The sequence below is a fragment of the Hyla sarda genome, chromosome 3 (assembly GCF_029499605.1).
Source record: "Hyla sarda isolate aHylSar1 chromosome 3, aHylSar1.hap1, whole genome shotgun sequence".
NCBI lineage: Eukaryota > Metazoa > Chordata > Amphibia > Anura > Hylidae > Hyla > Hyla sarda.
This window is the reverse complement of record NC_079191.1, coordinates 329,626,209-329,653,281: the sequence shown is the minus strand read 5'-3', so window position 1 is coordinate 329,653,281 and position 27,073 is coordinate 329,626,209. Positions and strand designations below refer to the sequence as shown.

The window sequence follows — 27,073 nt, the reverse complement described above, 5'->3', positions numbered from 1 at the left end:
CAAGGAGTCCTAGAAGTGATCATATGACCCCCACAGAGCCCTAGTCTCAAACATACGAAATCTGTCTGAAGGTTTTGAGATAGCTTACACCCACAGAAGATCTGTGCTTAGTTCTCCAAGATGTTCTCCCTGCCGAATTCCTACAAAAATATCTGCAAGTGTACCTAGAAGCATTGATGCAGTTTTGAAGACAAAAGATGGTCACACCAACTATTAAATTAATTTAGATTTCTGTTCACTTCTTTGTACATTTTAAAGCATTCTCACTTTGCAGCATTGTCTTCACACCAGCCCAAAGTTTCAAGGATACATTTAGCTATGGGCCCTGCCTATAAATAACTCTGGGATTCGGCTATGGGTATATGCCTCAAGCTTTGTTAATAGATTGTACACTGGATTTGTCAATTAAACCCATACATACAAGACATGATGTCTAAAAATGTCATAAAAATCATACAACATAAAATTTATTCCCTAAGTATTACAACACTGTTTTAAAGGATTTCTTCCGGATTTGAAAAGTGATTCATGTTTTATCCAGAAAAAAGCAACTCTTGTCCATTAACTGTGTATCTCTTGTATAACAGTTCATCCCCATTTCAAGTATGCCACTGTTTCTGCAATAAAAGATTATCCTTTTTTTCTAATCCCAAATGACCTATTTCAAGTGAATGTGTCATCAGAAAATGAACTACTGAATTCATTACATTAAGTTTTTATGTAAATATATTTAGAAATTGTTGGTGATATTATAATTTTCTATTTTGCTGAAATCTTGCAGTTTTACTCTGGCCATTAAGCTGTTCTTTCTGTGATGAAAAGGAGGAGGCTGCTGAAAAGTTATCTGAACAGCATTACAGTAAAGGTGACACTAATGAATAGATCAAACAAAAGAAGCTCAGCATCCTCTTTCCCTGTAGAATGACCTCTGCTCAGGTCATAGAGGTCACAGCATGCTTATAAGCCTTACAAGCATACAAAGAATAGGGTCTGGGGATGTTCCATGTGTCTATGTGTATATGGGGCTTACAGTAAAGCATATCACTAAATGCTGTTAGAAACAGCTTAGGCAAGATGGCTGCCCTGGTAATAATAAAAATAAAATGTAAAACAGAACATAGAAACAGACTAGAAAAAAAATAATGTTTCAGTATACAGAACTAATCAGTAAGAAAAGAACCTAGGCGACACATTCCCTTTAAATTCCTAAAGGCAAAAGCCATACAGACTTTGTAGGGACTATGGGGGACATTTATCATTGGCTTTACAACAGTTCGATGTTCTAAATGTCTCTGCAAATTTTACGCAATTGCATTTGTTGCACAATTTGTTTTGCGCAATTTTCGGTAGAATATCATTAAGTTGTCTACTGTTTGGTGCACCGTACCCCACTTTATGCAGTGGAGCTGTATTTATTATTTGCAGAAATTTTATTTAGAAGTGTTTTTTTTTTTTTTTTTTTTTTTTTTTTGCGCAAAGCCTACTTTTTTTGCAAAAATCTACACCACCTAATAGGACACGTACAAAGTGTCAGATGCTAGAGCACAAAGTGTAAACCAATCTCTGCAGCCACTGGTTTCTATAATTGAGCACACTTTATCAACTCCTGTGCACCTTTTTGGTAATTTTGAGCAACTGTGCAAACAATACGCCAAGCAAACGGGTAAAATCTATTCTACCTTACACCAACATTGATAAATGTCCCCCTATGTGCCTATGTCCTCTGACACATTTTCTTTACTGTCTGTATTAGTTATATGTCAGTATAGTACTACTATAGCATTAGTAGGATTAATGTCATACATTTAAAAATTCCATTTAGTACACAGACCTGTCTTCCACTGATCACTTCATTGATTTCTCTGTCCAGTTCAGACAAGTCAGATATGCTTTTGTCCAGATCGGCTAGGACCAACTCTTTTACTTTTAGGTACTTTTGCTTTTCCCTGTTGCTGAGGGCATTCATAATCCTTAGACTGGATGCTATTTCCTCTTGTTGAATATGTAACTTTCTGATTTCTTCTTGGATGCTTTCAAGCTTCCCATCCAAAGCCAGTGGTTCACTTAGTTCTACCTTCTTTTGCCTTAGCCACTCCAAAGTCCGGCATATTTCAATATGGAAGTCAATGCTCTGAATTAATCTATTTTCACACTCTCCCATTCTTTCCTTCATCACAGCATGCCAAGGTTTTAATTTTTCATGCCACTGTTGAACCTGAAGCTCTGCAGCTTCATACGCTGAAGGATCAAGCATTGGAGAAATTTCTTCTAAATGTTCGGTGACTTGTCTGAGAAGGGTGCCTGTATTATGGAGGTTGGCCGCCAATGTGCGATAGCTTTTCAATTTGTCCTCAGCTGGAAGGGTTTCCCTGTTAACTTGTTCAAATTCCTTATCCAGGGCCTCAAATTTTATCTTCAACTTTGAACAAAGTTCTTCATTTAGCCGATAGGCATTTTTAGTGTCTGCCAGTTGGCTAACTCTCTGTTCTATGGTTCTTTTTAATTTATTATACTGGCACACAAGTTGTAACATTTCTTCAGGAAGCCATGGTTGCCCTGTGCTCCGGAAAATCTCCTTTTTCTGATTTAGTTCAATAACTGCTGTGCCAAGTGTCACAACTTCATTTAGGAGAGAAGCATAGTCCTGCTGCAGTGTCAATGCTTCCTCAGCTGAAAGGCTGGAGGGAACTCTGTTCATGAGTAAAAAGTGGTCTTCGAGTTCTTTTAGAGCCTTGTTTGTCAGATCAAGCAATGAAACATACTCTTTGCGGATAAAGATTGCCTCCTGAACTCTACTAAGTTTTTCTTTGGCCAAAGTAACAACATAGTTACATTGCTGTGGCAAAGAATTGAGTTTCTCATCAAGGTAAGATCGTTCCACCTCGTTCAATGAAGGCAAAATATCTTGGCCATTTCTTTGCAATGAGAGTAGAAGATTTTCATATTCAGGGGCCTGCTCAAGGATTTTCTGATATTTAGAAAGCTGAAAATATAATTCAGAATCATCATTCATTAGATTAATTTCCGGAAATGTTAAAACATCTGCTTGCTTTATCCAATGACAAGCTTTGTCTAAATCTTCTTTAAAAAATTTTCTTGAAACAAAGCTTTTTTCAAGTTCTATAAGCCTTTGCCCACACTTTTGCAAAGTGCTGTCAAAAACATTTTGCAATTCTTGTAATTTACCCAAAACCTCACTTTTTTCTTGTTCAGTGGCTTCCTTCATTAAGTCTCGGCCCTGGTTCCACAGGCTGGTAATGTCACTCTGGTAAGCCTTCAAACCCGCCTGGACATGTTTGCATGTTCTGATCTGCTTACTTACATCATCTGGGAGCAAGCAAATGTGCTCCTGAAACATCACCTTCTTTTCATAGTGCTGAATTTGATTCAAGGCCTGATAGGCCGCCATCAAAAACTGTGCTCTTTCAGATAAAGCTTTATTTAAGTGTCTCTTCCTTTGGTTGACCAAATCACTGAGGCAGTCAACATGTTTCTGTGAATCTTCTAGTGCTTTCTGAAGCTGTTGCCTTTCATTCAGTCCTAGATCAGCCATAATTTTATCTGCATCTTTGATAAGGTTTTTCAGCAATACTTGCTTAGTTTCCACTTCACTGCATATTGTCAGGTGGTCCATAAGCAAGTTCTGAGCCAGTTCAGGGGGTGGGCTTTGTTTCAAAGCTTCTGACATGCTAGGCTGCTGATCTTCAGCCCATTCAGATAGTTCCTGCAACCGGGAATTTAGAAAACCTAATTCTTCCAATGTTGTGGCACAAGTAACAATTTTTGATTTTACTAGGTCTTCTATCTGAGTCCAGCGCTGCTCATAATGACTGGTCTGTTCCTTAACTAACTCTTTGTCATCTACATTTAAATAAATGTCAATCATCTTTTGCTTTTGTTCCTTTAGGTCCTCAAGTGCAAATCTCCTCTCCTGAAGGATTGATCCTAACGTTTTCAATGCTTCGAGGTGTGCTGCTGTGCTCTCGGAATCAGATCTGTCAAGAGTATAAATAAATGTTCAGTGACATAATATTTCTTTATAGAAAATGTATAATAAGTAAGATTCCAAAAAGTCTTTAACATGTTTCTAACAACACGTTAGTAACCTCATGTCAGCCTTCTTTAGAGACTTTACCATTATAAGGGATTCTAACACAGGTATCTTAGATACCATGGGGTACTAAAGTAAAATGAGATATGTTAAAAAGCATATCCAACCATAATGATGTTCCTCCATGCTGACAATGGAAGTGCAATGGAAGTCTCAACATATGCTGTGCTCAAATTCACCACCTACTGTATCCAGTGATTCAGACAGTGCAGCATGACTTTGGATCCAACAAAATATTTAGATTTTAGATACTTTTTTATTACTGTAATTTAAAAATCAACCTAGTGTCTGTGAATTACCGTACCTGGCTAAATTGTCCCACTCTGTAGTAAGTTTTTCAAGAAAGACATCGACTATGCCAAGACGGTCATGGTAATCCCGTGTTCGCTGCAGATCTTCCTCCCTCTGCTGGAGGAGACTGTTTATTTGAAAGCAAAAATCGAGCCATCGGTTACTTAGCTGACTGATCTCAGAATGTTCTGGTGACTCCTGTCCACTGGTTAGCTTGTTCACTTTCTCTGTAAAATTTGTAATCTGATCTTGCTGTGATTGAAGCTTCTGACTAAATTCCTAGAGTGGATAAACAAAGAATTTTGAATAAAACATTGTCCCAGCACATTTTAAGCAGTTTTAGTCCATATTTACTAGAAACTATGCAAATGACACTAAAAGAGTAACATCAATGTCCTACTTAGATTAAAAAACAACATAAACCTTGCCTTATCACCACTATAGGTTTTGTAAATATGAAACAGTTATTGGCAGCACAGTGACTGACAATGCCTGGGGGGTACCGTGGCTGATGCATTCATTTAAAGAGTTAAATATTCATATTCTTTAGTTAGACTGGGTTCACACCTGTGTTGATGGTTCTATTAGGAGCTTCTGTCACAGGTTCTATTCAAAACACCAAACACAGCAGAGCAGCATGCTGTGTAATTTTGGTGGGTAAAAGATCAAACTAAGCAGGCCCCATTAAGGTCAATGAGGTTGATCAGGTTTGGTTAGTGACTGACGTGGAACGGATCTGCTGACATAATTTTTCACCAAGTTCTAATCCAATTACAGAGCAGAACAATGAAAGGAACAACAATAGTGTAAAACCCAGCCTTATTGATGTGAAGCTCCTAAAGGTTTCAACCTCACCAGGATAGCTACTCTATCACCCTACCATACAAGAAACCAAAGGCGCTGTGAACACAGCTGGAAAATGATGTCTTCAGGCGCTCTCCAGAATAAGATGATACTACATAAAAAACAGTTGGAGCCATTTAGAAAAAATACAAAATATACTTTTATTAGTACTACATCAATACATAAAACATGGAGGACTTCCACCCAGATGGAGGACAGAACAGCAAGAAAACATGGGTGACCCCTCAGGTCAAGAATAGGAGCTAGTAGGACATAATATGCACAAACATTATAGAAGCCATAGCATAGCTGAGGTAAAATTGTGTCCAAAAGGACTACAAAGCACAGCAAGTTCAAAGTAGCAAAGCATACTTAGTCTAAAAATGTTCCAAGATGGCTTGAGGGGACACCACCCCCAACGCCGCGTTTCGGGATCAGAGCCTTTGTCAAGGACCTGACAAAGAGGGTGTCCCACCCTTTGAAACGCGTTGTCCGAGCTTATCTTATGTTGAATAAATCTTTATTATTTTACCAGTCCGTGTTTTACGGTGCATATTATTTGGTTATTCTGATGAGCGCCTGAAGAAATAATTTTCCAGCTGTGTTCACAGCGCCTTTGGTTTCTATTTCCTGACCGTAGGAAGGACGGGTTTGATGCCGGCTGCACTCCAGACCTGCTAAGCCACCCTGCTTTAGCTGAATGCACAGATTGGTGTTGTGCCTACAGTACAACACACTCAGGTGAGCGTACCCCTTACAGCACAATATCCACCTTGCTAAAGGAAATAATGGCACATGGTTGCGCTTTGCTTTTTCTGTTTTGTTTTGTTTTTCAAACGCACCCTACCATACAAGTCATATCATGCACAGATGTCATCAAACATGCACAAAACATACATTTATATCTTGGAGTATGACACATAATGGCTCATAAAATGCCAAACCAAAATTAGCTGAAAATAAAAAGTAAGGATATTTCCTCATTGGAAGGATTGTACGTTGAAACATTTCTGTAGAGTTATTTTTTTTAGTAAAAGGAGTCGTCTAATTCATAATATCAATTTAATATTCCCTATTAAGGAATTCTAAGTTAATGGAAGGAGGGGCTGTATTTAGAAATCTTATCTCTTGCCAGGGTGAAAAGTGGTTAGAAAAAGTCACTCTCACTCTGGAGGACCCATATCATCCTTCATTGGACAGATAACCCACTGATATGAGTGTGCAATGCTTCATTTCCCCTGTGTTGGTGTTGTTGAGAATTTAAACAGGTTGTCCCAAAGATTACTGATGATTGGTGTGAGAAAGGAAATCATTTGTGATCAACTTATTGTCAAGGATAAAAAATAGGGATAGACCAGAGTGGAGAACCCCTTTAAAAAGTCAAAAATTACATACCCACACGCACATGCATTCAGTATGTTAGTATTTTCTGCCTTTTTACACATACACAGTAAAATATAATGTTTGTAAATGTGTACCACAACAATCTTCAATAGGAACTTAAATAATTATAACTAATTATGAAACTGATATATCATTTTGAATAACACTCATATAAACATAAAGAAAACACAATATGTTAGGATATGCCACAAGTTAGGCCATTCTAGTACCTTCAGCTGTGTGACCACATTCTGTGCTAGTTTGACCTCCAGTTCTGCACGCTTTCCCTTTAAGTTTTGGAGTTGCTGGCCAGCCTCCTGAAAATATGTCTGAAGCTCCATCTTCATTTGTTTTACTTCTTCCCAGCCATTTGCCAGATCCTGAGACTGCATCATTCTTTTTTCAATCTAATGAAGAACACATTGTAAAAGACTCAATGTTATCAATCAGTCTGTGCAAAGTAACCAGCTTCACACTGCCAGAAGACTAAACTGTGTCTCCTGATTCAGATTCCTGGGGAACCTTGGAGAATGAATGGTCTCACATCATGTGACTAGCATGCTACTGTCGATCTGCGAGCATTCATTGAGTTGTCATGGAGCACACAAAATGTTACTGGTTATAAAAGCAGTTAAGAGCTTACTGTCTGTTTTGTCTGCTGAATGCTGATCGCTACATTCTTCACAACACTATCAGATAAGTCACAAGCCGTGCACAGAAGGTCCAAGTATGTGTTGGCCTGCTCCTGCAGAGTCCTGTAGTGTTTCACCTGTGTAGATAAAGACAATGAAAAGAGCTGGTGGCTAATTGATTAAGAATGTTACTATACAAGTAATATGGTATAGGTATAATTAGAGATGAGCAAACTTTGGAAAAATTTGATTTGGCAGATTCGCCGAATTTTTTGAAAATATTTGGTTTGGGTCGAATATTTTTGCGGCGAATCGCTATTAAATACGTCTATTTCTGGCCTACTGAGAGCCTCAATAGGGGTGTAGAGCACTTTTCCTTGTCCTAACATATAGGGAGTGTGCTGTGTTAGTGAAATAATACTGATATTCGATGTGGCAGCAAGGAGACAATATGGAGTCAAAATTGAACAGAATAAAGAGATTTTTAATGTTATTTTTATGTAATTTAACTTGAATTTATTAAAATTTTAGGAGAACCCATTCTGGCGAGCATCGAGCTGGCGGTCCTCCGCCAGGCGAGATACCACCTGTTCCAGCCCCTACCTCTCAGTGCCCCCCTGATTATGAAAGTGTGAATGTTTCATTTAATCAGTTATGGTTCATTGTTATGGCTCTAAGCGGTTTCATTGGATTCTTGTGATAATTCCACAGGTAATATGAAGTCGACGACCATAGGGCCTCAAGTCTTGAAAAGATTACATCAATTTCTTTAAATATAAGATTTATATTAGATTCCCAAGTTAACTGTACCGGTGTTTACTTTGAACTAATACTGTATGACCCCAAAAATGTATGAGTCACATGGCGGCACAATGACAGAGCCTAGAGGTGGCAGCAGCATGAGGAGACCATAATCTGTCAGAATGACACCGCCTGGAATTGACGGCAGCACGAGGAGACCATATAGTGGCAGAACTACCCAGTCTGGAGGTGGCAACAGCCTGACAAGACCATATGGCCTAACAATAGAGAAGATTAAAGATATTTTTGAAGAATTTAATTGAAGATTTATGGTAGCTAGTGCAACCATAAAATATTTTTAAGCCCAGCACCATCAGTAAACCATAAAGTGGCTGAATGGCACAGATTGGAGCTGGCGGCAGCATAAGTAGACAATAGGGCTTCACAATCCCTAAGACTAAGAGATGAATATTAAAATTTAAATTGAAGATTTTTCGTAGTTAGTGCAACCATAACATGTTTTTAGGTAATGTACCAGGCCCTGCAGCATCAGTAAACCATATAGTGGCGGAATGGCACAGCTTGGAGCTGGCGGCAGCATAAGTAGACAATAGGGCTTCTCAATCCCTAAGATTAAAAGATGAATTTTAAAATTTAAATTGAAGATTTTTCGTAGCTAGTGCAACCATAACATATTTTAGGAAATGTACCAGGCCCTGCAGCATCAGTAAACCATATAGTGGCTGAATGGAAAAGATTGGAGCTGGTGGCAGCATGAGTAGAAAATAGGGCTTCACAATCCCTAAGATTAAAAGATGATTTTCAAAATTTAAATCGAAGATTTATGGTAGCTACCATAAAATATTTTTAGATAATGGCCCAGGCCTGGAGGTGGCTGAAGCAAGAGGAGACCATATAGTGGCTGAATGCCACACCCTGGAGGTGGCTGAAGCATGAGGAGACCATATAGTGGCTGAAAGGCACAGCCTGGAGTTGGCTGAAGCATGAGGAGACCATATAGTGGATGAATGCCACACCCTGGAGGTGGCTGAAGCATGAGGAGACCATATAGTGGCTGAATGGCAAAGCCTGGAATTGGCTGAAGCATGAGGAGACCATATAGTGGATGAATGGCACAGCCTGGAGGTGGTGGTAGCAGCAGCATCAGGAGTCCTGAAAGTGACCTGGTGATAGAATGGTGCGGTGGGTGGCAATACCAGTACCTGGTGACGAAGGCTGGTGAGAAAAGGTCTGATGCGGAGGAATGTTTGTAACTGGGGAGCAGCACCTTAAATCTGTTTGGCACTATCCATATTTGTGAAGTGTTGGTGTGGCATCATGGTAAATCTACTCTGATGCATCAGGCATTGGTGGGTGGAAATCCTGGCTGATCCATGCCTGATTCATCTTCACAAAGGTCAGTTTCTCTACTTTTTTTGTGGATAGACGAGTTCTCCTTGGGGTGACTATGGTCCCCGCCGGACTAAACACTCGCTCTGATGGCACACTACTGGCCGGGCAGGACAGCTTTTCCATCGCAAACTCTGCTTGTTGCTGCCATAAATCAAGTTTGGCTGCCCAGAAGTCCAGCGGATCTTCAAGGTGTGTTGGCATGGGCATGTCAAGATATGCCACCACCTGCTGGTTCAGGTCCTGCTCCAGGTCTACCTGCTGCTGGAGAGTTGTTTCACTATGCGGATGAAGAAAGGCACTCATCAGCGACTGCTGATGATGGAGCTGATACTGCTCCTTCACCCCAACCCTCCCCAGCAGCCATGGCAGTGGAAGGTGAGCACAGAGGGCCCCCTCGAGTCAGACCTGCGAGAGGATGGACGATGACGCCGATAGGCATCGGCCAACTGACTACGTAGGATGTCTCTGTAGTAGGTCAGTTTGTCCTTTCTCTCAGTGGGTGTAAAAAAGGTTTTGTGGCGGTAGCAAGGGTCTAATAAGGTGGATAGTCCGCTGCCAAATGGTGACAATTCGGTGGTCACTATGCAAGCAAGTGAGTATGCATCGTGTCATTTGTGCAAGTGACTCGGTGGGAATCCCTGCCTCCATCTCCACTGCATACTGCCATGGTGTGTCTGGGTCCTCTGTCTCACCTTCCTCATGACCCTCTAGCTCCTCTGGCTGCTCCTGCTCCTCCTCTCCTATCAGATGACTAGAAAAAACACCCATTTGGCAAAACCTAAACTGTGCTCCACTGTGCCCCTCTCCCTCCTCCACCTCCTCCTTCAGTTCAGCCCCCACAGGGCTCATGTGGCCCTGAGATGTGGGCGCCACGTCTCCATTGCCCTGACCAGCCATCGTTTCCAACACGTGTTGTAGGAAATGAAGCAGTGGAATGATGTTGTTCATCCCCTAATCCTGGAGACTTACTAATAATGTGGCTTCCTCAAAGGGCCTGAGCAAACGGCAGGTGTCACGTATGAGCTGCCACTGGTTCGCACTGAAGTTACACAGGGGAGTACCCCCATCTGCTTGGATCATCAAGAAATCGGTGATGGCTTTTCTCTGTTCGTATAGTCGGTCCAACATATGGAGGGTGGAATTCCAACGTGTGGCAACTTCACAAATCAGACTATGTTGGGGGATACTGTTCTGACGATGCAGTTCAAGGAGGGTGTGCTTTGCGGTGTACAAGTGGCTTAAGTGCATGCAAAGTTTCCTTCCCATTGTTAGGATGTCTTCCAAATTGGGGGAACACTTCAGGAGCCGCTTAACAACCAGACTGAACACGTGTGCCATGCAGGGCGCATGGCTCAGCCTTCCATGTCGCAGCGCAGATAAGATGTTCTTCTCGTTGTCAGACACCATGGTTCCCATTTCCAGTTTTCGTGGAGAAAGCCATGCTCCAATTTCTTTATAATTGACTTTTACCAGTTCCTCCCCTGTGTGACTCTGTTCGCCAAGGCAAGCCACATGAAGAACAGCATGACACCGCCGTGCCCTGCACACATGGTATGCTGAAGGGGCACTGAGACTTGTCTGGAGGCTGAGGACACGGTGGAGGATGAGGAGGTGGAGCAGCACACTGTCACAGGACCAACGGCCTGAGAGCGTGGAGGAAGAAGCAGCATGACCTGTCCAAGTTGGTGTTGTGGCTGTGCAGGAACCACATTCACCCAGTCAGCCGTAAAGGACATGTATTGTCCCTGACCATAGTTACAGCTCCAGACCACCACATCGGAGCCATGGTTTCCCAGGCCGCTTTATGGTGGTGCAGCATATGCTGATGCAGGGCCGTGATGCCAACATTGGGACCCTGGCCACGCTTCACCTTCTGCTGACATATCCTAAATGTGGCTCTGTTAACCTCCTCCGGATGCCTGATGAAACATTGAGTAGCTGATTTTCCCACCAACAGTCCGCACTTATTGACTGCTACTGCCGCAGTCTCCAGGAACCCCTGTTCCACTATCTCCCGGGAAGGTAGGGTGCTGCGAAGCAGGTGGTCTCCCCCGGGCACGTTTGGCTCCAGAATTGCCACTTCTGCCACCATGCTGACTGCCAACCATGTTACCACCTTGCTGGCTCAGCTGCTGCCTCACGGGCAACCTGCAACCCTCTTCTCCTGATGATGATGAAGCCCCTTCTGCACCCAGCTCCCAATTGTGATCGGTTTCATCATCAACAACAACAAGTGCCTGCACGTCACTGATGTCCTCCTCAGGTTCCTCAACAGTGTCTGCTTCAGGACCCTGAACCCTGGCAACACCGCCTCCCACATCACTCTCCTTATCACTACTTGCCCGCCTAGCGGAGGAAGCGGCGGATGTCTCTTTCACTTCTTGGCTGGGCAGTAGCTGCTGACTGTCGTTTTTTAGATCGTCCTCACTGAATAGTGGAGCTGAACCCACAGAATAAGATACTTCTTTAGGGGAATGCAAAAGAAGAAGAATGTCCAGCGCACACACGTATAAAACTGAGCTGCTTTATTGCATAGTTGCCATGGGAAACATCGGACACTCAGGTAACGTGACGCGTTTCGGCCAGCAAGGCCTTAGTCATACACATGTTACAAGCACTTAGATCGTTTATATATGCAGGGTGGAAGTGTCCCGGGCGGGGCTAAGCCCCAAATCATGTGACATCCCACCTGCACATATAATTACAAACAATGTTAAAACGTATGTATCAAATCTTTATTTCAGCACATCTATAACAAAATTCATTGTATAAAAGAATTAAGACATTGTTAAAATAAATCTTATGCACCAGTTGTGTATGTTTGGTTCAAAACCTAGAGAACCAGACTCCATCCTTTTAAGCATATATCAGTTGGTGATACACAACTAGCACTAGGACCCAAAGGATTATAGTGTTGAACTGAGAGAACGGTTATTTAACAGAGCAAGAGATGCAATTTGTTAAATCTCATGACAGAAACGGATATAAAGAAAGGGGGGGGTTTATTTCAATCATCATCTTTTGTACCCATGCAAACATGAGAAAAGAGGGGGGGAGAGAGAGAGATACTGAACAGGCGACTGGAAAACGCGAGGCAACTAAGACATATATAGTAGTATTCGAATTATAATAATGCCACGGTCATAACAACCCACTTATTTAATAGTGCAAGATCGTATCCAGTCTCCTGTTCAGACCTAGCGGTATCCTAGTCTCAAGGGTGAGAATCCAGTATATTTCACGATCCAACACCTTCTGTCTCAGGTTGCCACCTCTCAGTGGTTTGTCCACCCTCTCAATACCTTGTACCACCAGACTAGAGGTATTTCCACCATGTACCTCAGCACAATGCTTACTGACCATTGATACGTGTCGTGCCTGAAAATGTGCAATATCTGATAGATGTTTACGTACTCTAATTTTTAGTGGGTTAATGGTACAACCCACATATTGCACATTGCAGGCGCGGCACGTAAACAGATATACAACTCCAGCTGTGTTGCAATTAATGTATTGTCTGATGTTAAATGTCTTATTATTGCTAGTGGATGTAAATGACACTGAATTGTTCATGTAATTACAGCAAATACACTTTCTAGATCCACATTTGTATGTACCTTGGCAATTGAGCCAAGTAGAGGCTTTTTTCGGAGAGGTAGAGAAGAGGCTGGGGGATAAAGTCTGGCCCAAAGTTGGGGCTCTCCTGGATACACACCTAATGCCCCCCTTCAATGCCGTCCGAAACTCAGGATCTGTGTGTATAATTGGCATATTCTTTTTAATGATGTTGCTGATTATTTTGAACTCAGTACTGTATTGAGTAGAAAAAACCACAGGTGAACTAAGGCTATGGATTTTCTTGCTATGGGTATTATCTTTTATTAGATCACAATGACCCTTTTAATAGCAATGTTGTGCGCCTTTTTGATGAGGATTTTTCGAACGAAGTGGTTGCTATTAGCAACAGACTCAAGCAACGCGGCTACCCTGAATGGACTATCAAAAAGGCGCACAACATGACATATATAGTAGTGAATACTACTATATATGTCAACTATGCAATAAAGCAGCTCAGTTTTATACGTGTGTGCGCTGGACATTCTTCTTCTTTTGCATTTCTCTGGATCCAGTCCTGGTCCTGTCCGTGCGCTGAAGCCCGGGGTAGAGCCGGTTCGACTTGCTTGTACCTTCTTTAGGGGAAGGAACAGCATATGGCAGAGGCCATTGGAGGACAGGGACTGCTCCCGGGCCATGCCAACTGAGGGTTGTGTCTGAGGAACCCACCAACTGTTGACTGGGGGTATCAGATGTCACTTGTGGTTAAGTGCATGACCGTGTTAACCAATCAATGACGGCAGATGGGTTGGTGGTCGAGACACGACTGCTAGACGACATCGGGAGCTCTGGCCCCTTACTGCGACTCCTGCTGCCACTCGGCCCTAGTCTGCTACGACCTCTGCCTGTTGAATTTAGGCTTCTGGCACTCCTCTGAGCACGTCCTGGAATTTCTCTGCCTGACATACTTAGTGCGTATATGAGGGGAGTACAATACGCTTCACTACGCTTTAAACAGCAGTACATAGTCGCTGTGTACTAAACCCAAAATTGAACTCTCTCAAAGACTATTAGGAAAGGACTGCTGGGTATTATACCATCTACAGACTAGTATAACCAGCAGACCAGTTGTTGTGGAAAAAAAGACACAGAATTGCACTGAAAAATTATTCCTCCATCCTCTTAAGGTTCATCAAGATGAGCCAGCATGTTGAAATGTATGAGGCAACACACAGCTCTCTGCCCCTCTCTGTAATACAATGCTGTAGAAAGTGACTGGGAGGGTAATGGCTGCAGTAAAAAATTGTTTCTGTGCCAAAACACACTGCTCTCTGTCCACTAGAACACTGAGGTGACTAGGAGGTGAAACGCTGCTGTAATAAGCTTTTCTGTGTAACACACACACAGGACGTCCATCCTATCTCTCTGCAGTGAAAGGATGTAGTGATGATCCAGAATATGGCTGCTGATTATATAGGGCTGTGACATCACAGGGGTGACTGGCTGCTGATAGGCTGCATTCTGCATGTGATTCAGGGTCATCCCGCCTACCCGCCTTGCCTTCCCAGAGTTCCTTGCCCCATGTCCTCACATGTGGATCCGCCATTTTAGATTCCCTGGAGCCTAGACCACACTAAATGGAGTTTAATGAAGCGATATGCGCAATAGAATTTTTTGCAAAACAAATGAAATTTGTAATGAATTTGGATTCGTCAGTTTCATGTCGCACATCTCTAGGTATAATCTAACAGAATAACATTTAAGTAGCCAGTGGTATTACATTAAATGGGCTGTCTGAGATTTAAAAATAAATTAATTAAACTAGCACTTGCATTTGTTCTAAAATGAAAAAAAGTCGATAACGTGCCTGATGATTCCCCTGCTGCTCCAGTGGTTCTGTTTTTGCATGTACAGAACATAACCACTGAGGCTAATGATTGATAGAAACGAGCACTTCCTTACTCAGGGACCACTGAAGTATCACTGCTGAAGTGGGCCAGTATTGTTCGATTTTTTAGTTTTATATAATTTTCTGTTGCAAGTTTAAAATCTTAAATTGTACCTGCCGTGAACAAAAACTTTTTATATAATGTAGATAATACCATTATATGTATATATGTAATACACACTGGTTAAAAATTGTGTATATTTTGGATGAAAAAGATGCAGCTATTGTCTGTGTGTCTCTATGAGGAGTCCAAAAACAGGAAGTGAGGGCTGTACAAGCAGGGATCTGTGCAGACTCCTGGCTTGTTAACCATCCTGATGTATGAGCCAGGAGCATGTTATAGAGCTTCACCGCACACTGTCCTGATTTTTCTTAGTGCTCAGGGCCCTGCTTGTTCACCCTCACTTCCTGTATTTGGACTCCTCATAGAGACACACAGGCAAAAGCTGCAGGGACAAAAATATACACACTTTTTAACCAATGTATATTACAAATATTCATATAATGGTATTATCTACATTATATAAAAAGTTTTTGTTGATGACAGGTACACTTTAAATTCTCAAACAAACCTTTATGTCTATTTTTAACTCTATGCGTACCTGTTTTGTGGCCTCGGCCAGGCAGAGTGGGGCTTTGACTTTTTCTTCTAACTCTTTCTTTACAGTAGAATACCAGGCTTGACACTGCAGCAGTGTGTCTTGGTTACTAACATACTTTTGTAGCTCGTTTTCCAAACTTAAATACACCTGGAGGTGAAAGTGGTGACAAAAGTTTCCCTTTTAATATATATATATATATATATATACATACACACACACACACACACTGTAAAAACAAACCAGATTTTTTCATAATGATCTTCAACATGCTAAGTAACAATATAGTCAAACTGTGGTTTTCTGATCAAATGGTCACCAACAAGCCCCACTGACTGGGGTCTGGTGGGGTTTCCATCACTTCTCATAAGAATGACACCGCACACTGCACTATTCTTGTTGTCATATAGTATTCAAACCAAGATGAATTCCACAAACATTACAGATTAAGGATACTAGATTTATAGGGACAGACCGTTGATCCAGGGATTTATAAATCCCCGAGTCAGAAAGGAATTTTTTTTACTCAATATGGGGCAATTGGCATCAGCCTCATAAGAAAATATGGCCTTCTTTTGGATTAACACAGTAGGGACACAATGGAGATATAGGTTTATTAAGATTGAAAAAAAATCTAAAATCACTATACAACTATGTGGGGGCAATATCTCATTTGCATTCTCTAGTGGAGATAAAGCATTGTTATACAAGAAAATTAAACAGTAGCATTATGTATTCTAAAGCACTACTGCACTTCAGGTCCAAACTGTTAGGTATAACATGATGGTAGATAACAAACACTGTTATTTCTTATTATTTTTAAAGGGGTAGTCCAGTGGTGAAAAACTTATCCCCTATCCTAAGGATAGGGGATAAGTTTGAAATCGCGGGGGGTCCGACCGCTGGGGCCCCCTGCGATCTCTCTGTACGGGGGCCCGGCTCTCCGGCCAGATAGCGGGTGTCGACCCCCGCACGAAGCGGCGGCCGACACGCCCCCTCAATACATCTCTATGGCAGAGCCGGAGATTGCCGAAGGCAGCGCTTCGGCTCTGCCATAGAGTTGTATTGAGGGGGCGTGTCGGCCACCGCTTCGTGCGGAGGTCGACATGCCCCCTTCCCGCGGGCTGTCGGGGCTCCGTACAGGAGATCACAGGGGGCCCCAGGGGTCGGACCCCCTGCGATCTGCAACTTATCCCCTATCCTTAGGATAGGGGATAAGTTGTTCACCACTGAGTCACCACTGGACTACTCCTTTAATGCTTTTTATATACAAATGAATTGGAGAGATTAAAGTGTCCATCATTTCATTATACTTTCAAGAAAATTTTTAATCGGTCAAGATCCCCCATCAATCAGTAGAATGAGTGGAGTCCCTCATCAATAAGTAGAATTAGCGGGGAGGAGAAGTGCGCAATAACATGCTTTGCTGCCCAGCTTGCAGCGATGTAAGTCTTGCTTCACAGGATGGCTCCTCAGACTTACAATCGGGCGGCAGGACAGAGATTGCAGCAAGCAGGTGAGTAAAGCCTGCGAACGCAAACTCCAATCCATTCGTTCTACTGAGCAGTGACATGTCATTGCTGAGACAACAACTGAACAAAACTTCTGACATGTCTCTGTGACATTTAAAAAGAAAGGGATTTTTAAGTGGATTTTCAAGGACTTATGTGTACTAGAGATATCTGCGAAATGAATAAAAGTTAATTAATTCAGTACTGGGTCCTGCATTATCTGTGCTATTATGGGTGTATATAACATACCCTCTGGACAGTACTACATATGGCCGAGTAGCTGTCTCTTGTTCCCTGTAAATGTGCTTGTATGGTTTGTTTGAACTTTGTTTGCAGATGTTCTGCACAGTGAAGAACCAGATTTTCTCCCTTTACTTTGAGACTATTCAAGCGCTCTTCAAAGGCAGCAATATCCTCCATCATTGCCTGGAAAAAAGATACAGCATTCATGTCAGAAAAATTAAACAAGTTCATCATTTGTATATAGTTTGCTTAAATGGGCACTGTCAGATACAAAAAACTTGTGATATGTTGTAAAGCATGCAAAACACCCTTATTCTTATATTTATGACACTGTCCCAATGTCAACCCCTGCTGTGAAATACTTGTGTCAATGCAAGGAACTGCTGTCACTGACACAAGGAAGTCATTCAAAGCAGGGACTGACAACATGATGGCAGCCGTGGCAGGGAAGATAGGAAGTAATGTAAAGCTTGTAAACACAATCCAGGTCACCTGCCTCAAATTTACTAAAAATTGCACAATTTCTGAATTTAAACATTCCATTCATAACACTATATAATACCTTGTGATTAGCCAGCTGTTGAGTGATCATCTCTAAGTTACTGCCTTCCATTAGGTCAGGAGTTACCAGTCTACTTGACATATGTAGGAGCCATTTTTCCACATCCTGCAGCTCACTGTTATAGCAATCATGCTCCTTCACGTTGTCCTCCAATTCATTAACAGTCCTCTGTTTTATTATACAACATTGTGTTAGCAAAAAAATAAAAATAAAAAGGAAAGATAGAATGTATGATTGGCATAAGGCTGTCTGTGATACGTATACCATCCAAATGACAATTTATTTCTGTACAGTAATATTGCTTTTGATCTACTGGATGTACACAGGTGTGTGTTCTGTCCATTTGTAAAAGCTGCATCATTTGCCACTAGTAAGGAGGATCCAACATGGGATAAGCATCTGAAACTTGCATGTCTGATCCAAACACATCAGGTGCACAAACATATGAAAAGGCATCTGCACAAGATACCTACTGTAGCTTATTGATCTGTATGATGATATTTGGCCACCTTGATATAATCATGTTTATAAGTATGCTGTATTAACTGTCATTAAAATATTTATGATCTTTACAGAACACAAAGGGGGGGAACTAACATATACATAAACATGTCACTTGTTTTGAGGTATCCAGTGTACGTTCAAAATCTCAATAGGTTTAGGTCAAATGTATCCATTAAAGTCCACAGGCCCTTGTTTATATTTATCATGATTTTATAAGTTGAATAAAATGTTATAGAAGTACTTTACCCTTGATAGGTTGCATAACCCTTGATAATCCTTTTGCAATTTGTGGATTTTTTCCCCCAGAAAGGCATCATGGGTCATTCTAAGCAGGGCTTCACCTTTTTCAATCACAACTTTGATGGACGGCTCACGTGAGAGGATAGTTTGCTGAATGGACTATATAAACAAAGAAAAGAACATGATTATTGTCATTGTTAAAGAAACGTAATTTAAACAAGTAGTAGCAAACCTGTGGCTATGCTGTTGCAAACACACATCTCTCAGTATCCCCTGCCTATTGCAGACTGTCTGTGTTTAGAGTTGTATTTCTGTAGCAATTGAAGAATAAATATCTCAATACAGTTTTGAGAAAGAGTCAGCAAAACTTGACGATTTTAGATGGATCAGCTGACTCTCTAATGTGTATGGGGGTATTGGGCCCATAGGTATTGCAGGTGTATGGTTAGCCTAACAAGTCAGGGACCACTAATGTACATGACACATATATTTGATGCTCACACATAACACTAAGATAAACATCTCTTTATAGGAGTGCAGGTTACTTTTCTGTCACATTGCAGCCAACTGTACGGCTCTTGGGTTCTATGGAACCAGGATTCAAAGCATATGGAGCAAAGAAAAAGTACAACATTCACCTTATATTTGGCTAGCTGCGCCTTCTTCTCATACAGCTCAGTTTTGGATTCCACATCGGCTTGCAGGATGTTCTGATACTCTGTCAGCCATTGTACTAGTCCACTGTACTTGTCAGAGAATTCCTTTGCATGATGGAGACCTTTTTCCAGTGCTGTATGCTCCTTTCTAACTGAACTTGTCAGCTCCTCCAACCTTTCCACATGGTTGTGTATATCTTTCTCCAGCTGGTCAGCTTCATCTCCAGTCAAGTACTTAAGAACACGTTCACCTTTTTCACGCAGAGCTTTCAGTAGTCTGTGACCCAAATCCATATCACCTAATATAGACTAAAGACAGAAAATGGAAGGACATCAAGGTTAAAAAATCTAGTAAAATGTACAGTATAAAATCAAGTACAAAGCTATGAAGCACTTAACATTTATTCTATGATTAACATTTACCTCGAGTTTTTTCATTTTTTTCTCCAGTACTGTCTTATCCACAACTCCCATATCTGTTGTTATATTTTGGAAGTTTTGTGAAACATCAGTAAACCAGTCCGTGTAACTTTTAATGGCAGCATCAGACTCCACTATGTTCCTTATTTCTTCTTCAAGGAAGTGCATTTGTTCCTTAAATAGGGAGACAAACGTTACTGGCATCAGCCATATACGTCTCAACAAAACTATTTATGCAATGTTAAATATAAGGGGAGATTTATCAAAACCTGTGCAGAGGAGAAGTTGACCAGTCGCCCATGGCAACCAATCATATCGCCTCTTTCGTTTTTAAAGAGACCTGTGAAAAAGGAAAGCGATCAGATTGGTTGCTATGGGCAACTGCACCGCTCTTCCTGTACACAGATATTGATAAGTCTCCCCCATAGAGTACAACAAAGAGTGCATAAAGAAAAACTACTACTACAGTGGCAATAGTTCTATACACAATCACATGCTTTCTACTGTGCAATAAGAGAATAGTAAATATAACAATTCAGTATATTTGTATTGAATGAAAACATACAGCTTATTTATATCTTCGTTGTTACTAACTAAAACATGTGCAGTTGTTATCTATCAGGTTTTCATTTAGTGTGCAGCGTCTTACTTAAACTTGCCTATTTTTAGGTTGAGGTAAGTAATATTTTAAGCAGGGGCAAATGGGGGACTCAGACCAACACCAGGCGCTGGCGAGGAGGGGTTAACAGCCCATCAAGCAATGTACCGTGCCCCAAGCTCGCAGGTTGGGGATCAAGCAGTGCCATGCTCCAGTTGCCCCACACTAGAGAAAACAACAAAGGAAAGAAAACTAAACTTTAGCTGAAACTAGGAGAAAAAACTAAAGAAATAAGAACAGGTCTGGAGAGCCCCAGACCTGTGTCTGCCTCCTGCTGACACTAAGCTAAAACTGAGTTGTTCATTGCCAGGAGGCTGGTATATCCTGCTAGGAGGAGCCGACTTTCTTTAGTTTTTTGCCTAGAGTCAGCCTCCTAGCGGCAAGCAGCATATACCCATGGTCCTGTGTCCCCATATGAAGCGTTCAATAAAATTTCACTGTAGATATCTGGCCAATATACGGTATATTATTTCTTAGTTACTTAATATATGTTTAACATGAAGGTGTTGATGTGATCTTGACCAAGAAAGAGCATTGTAAAGAAAATACTTGTTACTTATTGAAGTATTTACCAAAATATGAAGCCGAGCAGCCTGATAGCGAGATGTTAGCAGGGTAGCCATAGTGCCAATTCTGCTACTACGGCCTTCCTCTAACACTTGCTGGGCTAATGTGCCAATTTCTTCAACTTCATCCTTGTAGACCATCACCTCCTCATGCCATTTCTAAATGAGGGAACAAATAAAAAGGTTGTACAGAATGTGAGTTAAATGATAAAAGCTCAATAAGGAAAATAAACTATACAGAAAAAACTCAAATTCTAGACAATCTGGCAGGTCGATAATAACGTAGTGTAGCCATAGACATGATATACTGCTCAATTATACAAAAATCAATTACATTAAAACAAAGCAGCACATATAAAATAGGAGAACAAGCTAGAGGTAGAGATTATCAAGGAAATTTACAATACATTACATAATGCCAATAAAAAAGTATCCAAGGTAATAATTAATATATATATTAAGGAGAAGAACAGCACACCTTGTTCGGATTTTTTTTCACAGCAATAGTTAACTATGTAAACATTCCATAGCTAGAAGTAAAGTGCCAGAGTGCAAAAAAAAGATAACATATAAGATGTGTACTAGCAAGCTACCAGTGTTCAGGTGACACCCATCCCTAGGATCATTTCAAGCTGAACACACTTCCTTAAAGGGGGTGACATGTACTCGGTGGGGTAAGGTTTAATTATGCACCATTGATGGTTAGAGCCTATCAGAGTGGCTTTATCAGGTGACTAAGTCAGGTGACCTGGCACATGACGCTGGATCAAGAAGCCAGCTTTTTCTGGTATGATGATGTTTGCAGGTCGATAAATAGAAAATATGATTTGTATGGCTTCATACATTTTCAGTTCTGCTGCCGTATTTTGATGATTTTCCTTGGCTAAGTGCACACTTAGTTTTCTGTCAGTATTTTCAGCCTCAAAAAGAGAATGTGATACATGCAAAAACAGCAGAAAATGTTGCTACAGCAAAAATAAATGACCCAAAAAAGTGTGAACAAAATGTTTAAAAAAAAAAAAAAAAAGGATGCTCTTTAAGCCAAAAAAAAGGAATAAGCACAAAAATGTATGACTGTAAAAAATTGTGACTGAAGATTTAAAAAGTTATTGATTTGTTTTAGGATAAAACACTGACCCTACATATACGATGGATGTGGAACGGTTTTTATTTATATATTTACCTTCATCTGTTGTAGCTGTATCTCCTTTGTTGCTCGCTCTGATTGACGCCCCGTTCTGATATTTACTTTTCCTTCCACAGAAGTCAACCATTCGTCCATCTTTTGGAACTTTTTCTCCATCAGCCTTAGCTTGTTGAGTGAGGCATTTACCTGGCTTCGTCCTTCAGTCAGTATCTGCTGATAAACTTGCCAATCATGTCTTAAGGATTCCAATTGTCTGTCTTCTGTGTGAGGAACACCACATGGTATAACTTCTTCTCTTATGTGTAAGGTACTGTTTAATAATGCCTGTCCCTCTGCACAGCGCACCTGAAGGCCCTGTAGAGAATAAATAGAATGACTGATGGTATTAATACAGTTCTAAACTTCTAAAGGGAACCTGTCACTAAAACTCTACCTGCATCATGCTATAGAGCAGAATGAGCAGACTAAGATATAGTTTTGTGTAAAAAGATTCAGTATAACTTGTAATTCACTGATGGAAATTACGGCTCATGTTAGGCTTAGGTGTCCAGTGGATTGCCTCACTCAATGATTGAAGGCCTTTCCTCTATGAACAGTCATACAGAGATAGCTGTCAGTCACTCATAAGGACCAGACTAACCGCTTCACTTCTAAGCCCAAAATAGGCAGAGATTTAAATTTATAAAAGAAAAGTTATATTGAAATCTTTCCCTCAGCACTACAATGTATAGCAGTTTGCTCAGCTCTACTATGATGCTAGCAGATAAAACTGATGAAAGTCATTAGGTAAGGGTAATGAAAATAGCTTAGACATTTCACTAAACAAAATGAATGTGAATGCAGCTGTGAGTGTGTATAAGGCTTCTTCATATAAAGTTACAATACATACAGTGGTCATATTAAAAGAAAAAAGGTTCATTAGTAAACATTTCTTATGATGGTTTAAAGGGGTACTCCGTTGCACGCGCCACAGTTCCCGGAGCGTGTTCGCCCCGGGTCTGATTACTGGCGACCACACGGCTGGCGGCGTGTGACGTCACGCCTCCGCCCCCGTGTGACGTCACGCTCCGCCCCTCAATGCAAGCCTATGGGAGGGGGCGTATCACGCCACCGGCCGGGTGGTCGCAAATAATCAGACCCGGAGCGAACACGCTCTGGGGGCTGATTACAAACAGGGTGCCGCGTGCAAGATCCCGGGGGTCCCCAGCGGCGGGACTCCCATGATCAGGCATCTTATCCCCTATCCTGTGCATCTAAGCACCGGAGAACCCCTTTAAGACACTACAATATTTAGTGACAGAGAAAACTAGATACTGGTTGCTATAAATTCATGTTATTTTCTGAGCTAATAGTTTTGCTTATGAACCTCAAAATCTGCTACTTATTTATTCTATAAATAAGCCTAGGTTTTACCTGTAGTTCCCGAAGAGTAGCATCGAACCTCTCGGCATCACCATCAAACAACACTAGACAGTTCAGTTTCTCATTTTCATGCTGAAGCCAGTCTTCAAATACCCTGAGCGCCTTTTGATAGCTTTGGTGGTCTGACACCATTTTCTCTAGTTTGGCGATGGTGTCCTGTTAAGATATAAACCATTGACCACCTTCAAATATAACAATACACATAACAGATATAATTGTACTCCTATTACTAATATCACTCATATACTAAGATTATTATAATATTTATTGAGATCTGTCAGCACCTAAAGGGTTAATATTACAAACCATAGAATAAAAATCTTCTATGCAAACTGGTGAATTATACTGTGATCCCTCAACTTACAATGGCATCAACATACAATATTTTCAGCATACAATGTTTTTTTCTGGACCATTGTAACTTGAAGCCAGACTCAACATACAATACTACATACAGTCCAGATCTGTGAAACGTGTCAATGGCCGGAAGATCTGACCAATTAGAATGGGCATTTACTGGTAAAACACCTGTATTACTGAAGCGTATGCACTGAAACATACAATGGTCATCCTGGAACCAATTAATATTGTAACTTGACGGAACACTGTGTTGACACTGTGAAACATAAACAACATTAGAAAATCTCCAACTGAGCTTCCATTACATATACAACAGAAGAACATGCCGCTTTACCTTAATTTTTTCTTTCAGTGTACTGTAATGTTCTTGTAGGTCTTGGAGCTCCAATTGGGTAACATAATGTTCAGTCATACTGGATCCTTTCTTTTCTATGGTCTCAAATAAACTGCTGTGACTTAAAATTTCTTCATTCAGTAACTGTAAAATAAATTACAATAATACTTCAGAGTAACATGGGAGCCTTCATTCTTCTAGATTGGAAACTTGCACACAGTTTTTAAAGAGGCACTCCACCCCTAGACATCTTATCCCCTATCCAAAGGATAGGGGATAAGATGTCAGATCTCGAGGGTCCCACCGCTGGGGACCCCCAGGATCTCATCTGCAGGACCCACCTGTTGCGGCTTCCGGAAACACTGGAGGCTTCGGCTCCCGACCACGGTGACGTGAGACCGTGATGTCACGTCCCGCCCCTCAATGCAAGTCTATAGGAGGGGGCAAACACGCTCCGGGGACTGATTTTAACGGGGGGCGGCGTGCAAGATCATGGGGGTCCCCAGCAGCTGGATCCCCGCAATCAGGCATCTTATCCCCTATCTTTTGGATAGGAGATATGATGTCTAAGCGCTGGAGTACCCCTTTAATATAAATACTAATCTGCAAATGTGAAACAGTAAATCCATTAGTCCAACCCCCCCTTACATGACATGACAACCAACAGTACTGGTTCAAAGCTGCAGCTATAAAAGTTGAGTGGTGAGATATTCAGTAACAAATATGCATCTAAGATCAAAACGAACATAGACCATTACCTTAGCTTTACTCTGTGCTGCAATTTTGTCTCTTAGTTCACTATATTGCCTCTCAGGTTCATTTAGCCTCTCCTCCACTCTGTCCATCCAGCAGGAGAACTGACGCACATCATCCTGGTAACTTGTCCACTTGGACAGGGCTCCTTCCAGCTGGCTGTAAATTTAAAGGTCAATAAGTCAATGTAACCCTTCATTGCTCATCTGATAGTTGTGAGTAAAACTAAGTGAGCCCTTAGCACTTACCTGGATTTCTGCATTGATTACCAAAACATGTGATTGGAATGTTATCTAAGTCATACAACCTAACTAAACAAATAACAATTGTATTCATCGTGTATTTAATTGAGCTCATTGAGTAAACATTCACTGTGCAGGGAGAAAAAGTAAGTGTTAATATATTCTCCAAGAACACACTGATGTTTAAGTTAATAAGATGAGATGGGAAATGCAGGTTCACTGATGCTTTGGCCAATAAATAAACACAAAGCCTTGTTATTGAAAAATCTGTAGGGTGAACCGTACATCAATGCAAACAATTTTCAGAAGACCTTAGAACAGTAGTCTCCAACCTGCGGACCTCCAGATGTTGAAAAACTACAACTCCCAGCATGCCCAGACAGCCGTTGGCTGTCCGGGCATGCTGGGAGTTGTAGTTTTGTAACATCTGGAGGTCCGCAGGTTGAAGACCACTGCCTTAGAAGATGTGTTAGACAAATGCTTTAGCCTGCAAAAGGCAACAAAAGCATTGCTAAAGATTGGTGTCTTTGGCAATGCTGTAGTAGCCCTTTCTAGTTTGCTGCAAAATGTCTAAAACATTTAAACTGTTAGTATACTCCTTAGAAGAGGGTGTTCTACCAAGAGGGCAATAGGAAATTTTGGAAAGGAAAAAAAGAATACCAATGATAATCTCAAAAGACCTACACAAGACTCTTCAAGAATGTCTATTTATGTATCAACCATAAAAAAAAACACTGAACAAGAATGGAAATCATGAAAGAACATCACACAGGAAGGAAAAAAAAAACTGCTGCTAGTCAGTTTGCTTAGACCTCCTGGATGTTCCACAAGGCTCCACAGATGTTCTATGGAAAAACACACAGCACTATATACAAAGGAAAAAGAACACTGCACAACAATAAAACCACATTTCAGCTATGAAACATGTTGCATTGAGCATTAAAGGGGTATTCCAGGCAAAACCTTTTATATATATATATATATATATATATATATATATATATATCAACTGGCTCTGGAAAGTTAAACAAATTTGTAAATTACTTCTATTAAAAAATCTTAATCCTTCCAATAGTTATTAGCTTCTGAAGTTTTCTGTCTAACTGCTCAATGATGATGTCACGTCCCGGGAGCTGTGCACGGTGGGAGGATATCCCCATAGGAACTGCACAGCTCCCGGGACGTGAGTCATCAGAGAGCAGTTAGACAGAAAACATCAACTCAACTTCAGAAGCTAATAACTATTGGAAGGATTTAGATTTTTTAATAGAAGTAATTTACAAATCTGTTTAACTTTCCAGAGCCAGTTGATATATAAAAAAAAGTTTTGGCCTGGAATACCCCTTTAAAGGGGTACTCCGGGGAACTAAATCCATAGCCCATTCTTTCCCTCTCACCAACCTATGAATTTGTCTAAATATAATTCATTAGCTATATACAACAGTTTTCCTCTTTCAGCTGTCACTTACAGGAAGTGAGAGAGAAATTCATTTTTTAGATCCACGTTGTCTCCTCAGTGAGAGCAGTCCCTCCCATCAAGACAACATCACCTGATCTATGTCTGATTTCTGATTGGGCTAGAGCTCTGGCTGTACAGCCCCCCCCATGTGAGAGAAAAGCAGTGAAGATTCTTAGTCACAACTGAGCACATAGCTGCTGTTTTCCTTTTGAATAGGCTGCCATTCAGAAAGATTTATAGCAGGAGGAGGCATAGTTTAAAAGAAAAGACATGTACAGTGGCCCAGATTTATCAAACTGTGTGAGAGAGAAAGTGGAGAGATTTCCCCATATGCAGCCAATCACAGCTCAGCTTTCACTTTACCTCAGCTTGTTAGCTGGTTGCTGTGGGAAAATCCCTCCACTTTTTCTCTCACACAGTTTGATAAATCTCCCCCAGTGTGTGTGTGTGTGTGTGTGATCTGCAGTGTAAGCCTGCACA

At 41.1% G+C, this 27,073-nt stretch overlaps 1 protein-coding gene across 13 annotated transcripts in view; it reads right to left on the bottom strand.

Moving 5' to 3' along the window:
• The window catches only part of SYNE1 (spectrin repeat containing nuclear envelope protein 1), a 483,893-nt gene that overhangs the window by 168,268 nt on the left and 288,552 nt on the right, over positions 1-27,073 (bottom strand). For all 13 annotated transcript variants that reach the window (XM_056567280.1, XM_056567285.1, XM_056567279.1 and 10 more), the window contains 15 exons: positions 24,898-25,051; positions 24,140-24,283; positions 23,437-23,601; positions 22,060-22,377; positions 20,883-21,035; positions 19,656-19,826; positions 19,215-19,541; positions 18,583-18,735; positions 17,833-18,000; positions 17,277-17,453; positions 15,520-15,666; positions 7,272-7,397; positions 6,859-7,035; positions 4,416-4,681; positions 1,832-3,995 (listed from right to left, as the gene is read on the bottom strand). In XM_056567280.1, coding sequence (XP_056423255.1) covers positions 1,832-3,995; positions 4,416-4,681; positions 6,859-7,035; positions 7,272-7,397; positions 15,520-15,666; positions 17,277-17,453; positions 17,833-18,000; positions 18,583-18,735; positions 19,215-19,541; positions 19,656-19,826; positions 20,883-21,035; positions 22,060-22,377; positions 23,437-23,601; positions 24,140-24,283; positions 24,898-25,051 — 4,810 coding nt within the window. The remainder of the gene's footprint in view (positions 1-1,831; positions 3,996-4,415; positions 4,682-6,858; positions 7,036-7,271; positions 7,398-15,519; positions 15,667-17,276; positions 17,454-17,832; positions 18,001-18,582; positions 18,736-19,214; positions 19,542-19,655; positions 19,827-20,882; positions 21,036-22,059; positions 22,378-23,436; positions 23,602-24,139; positions 24,284-24,897; positions 25,052-27,073) is intronic.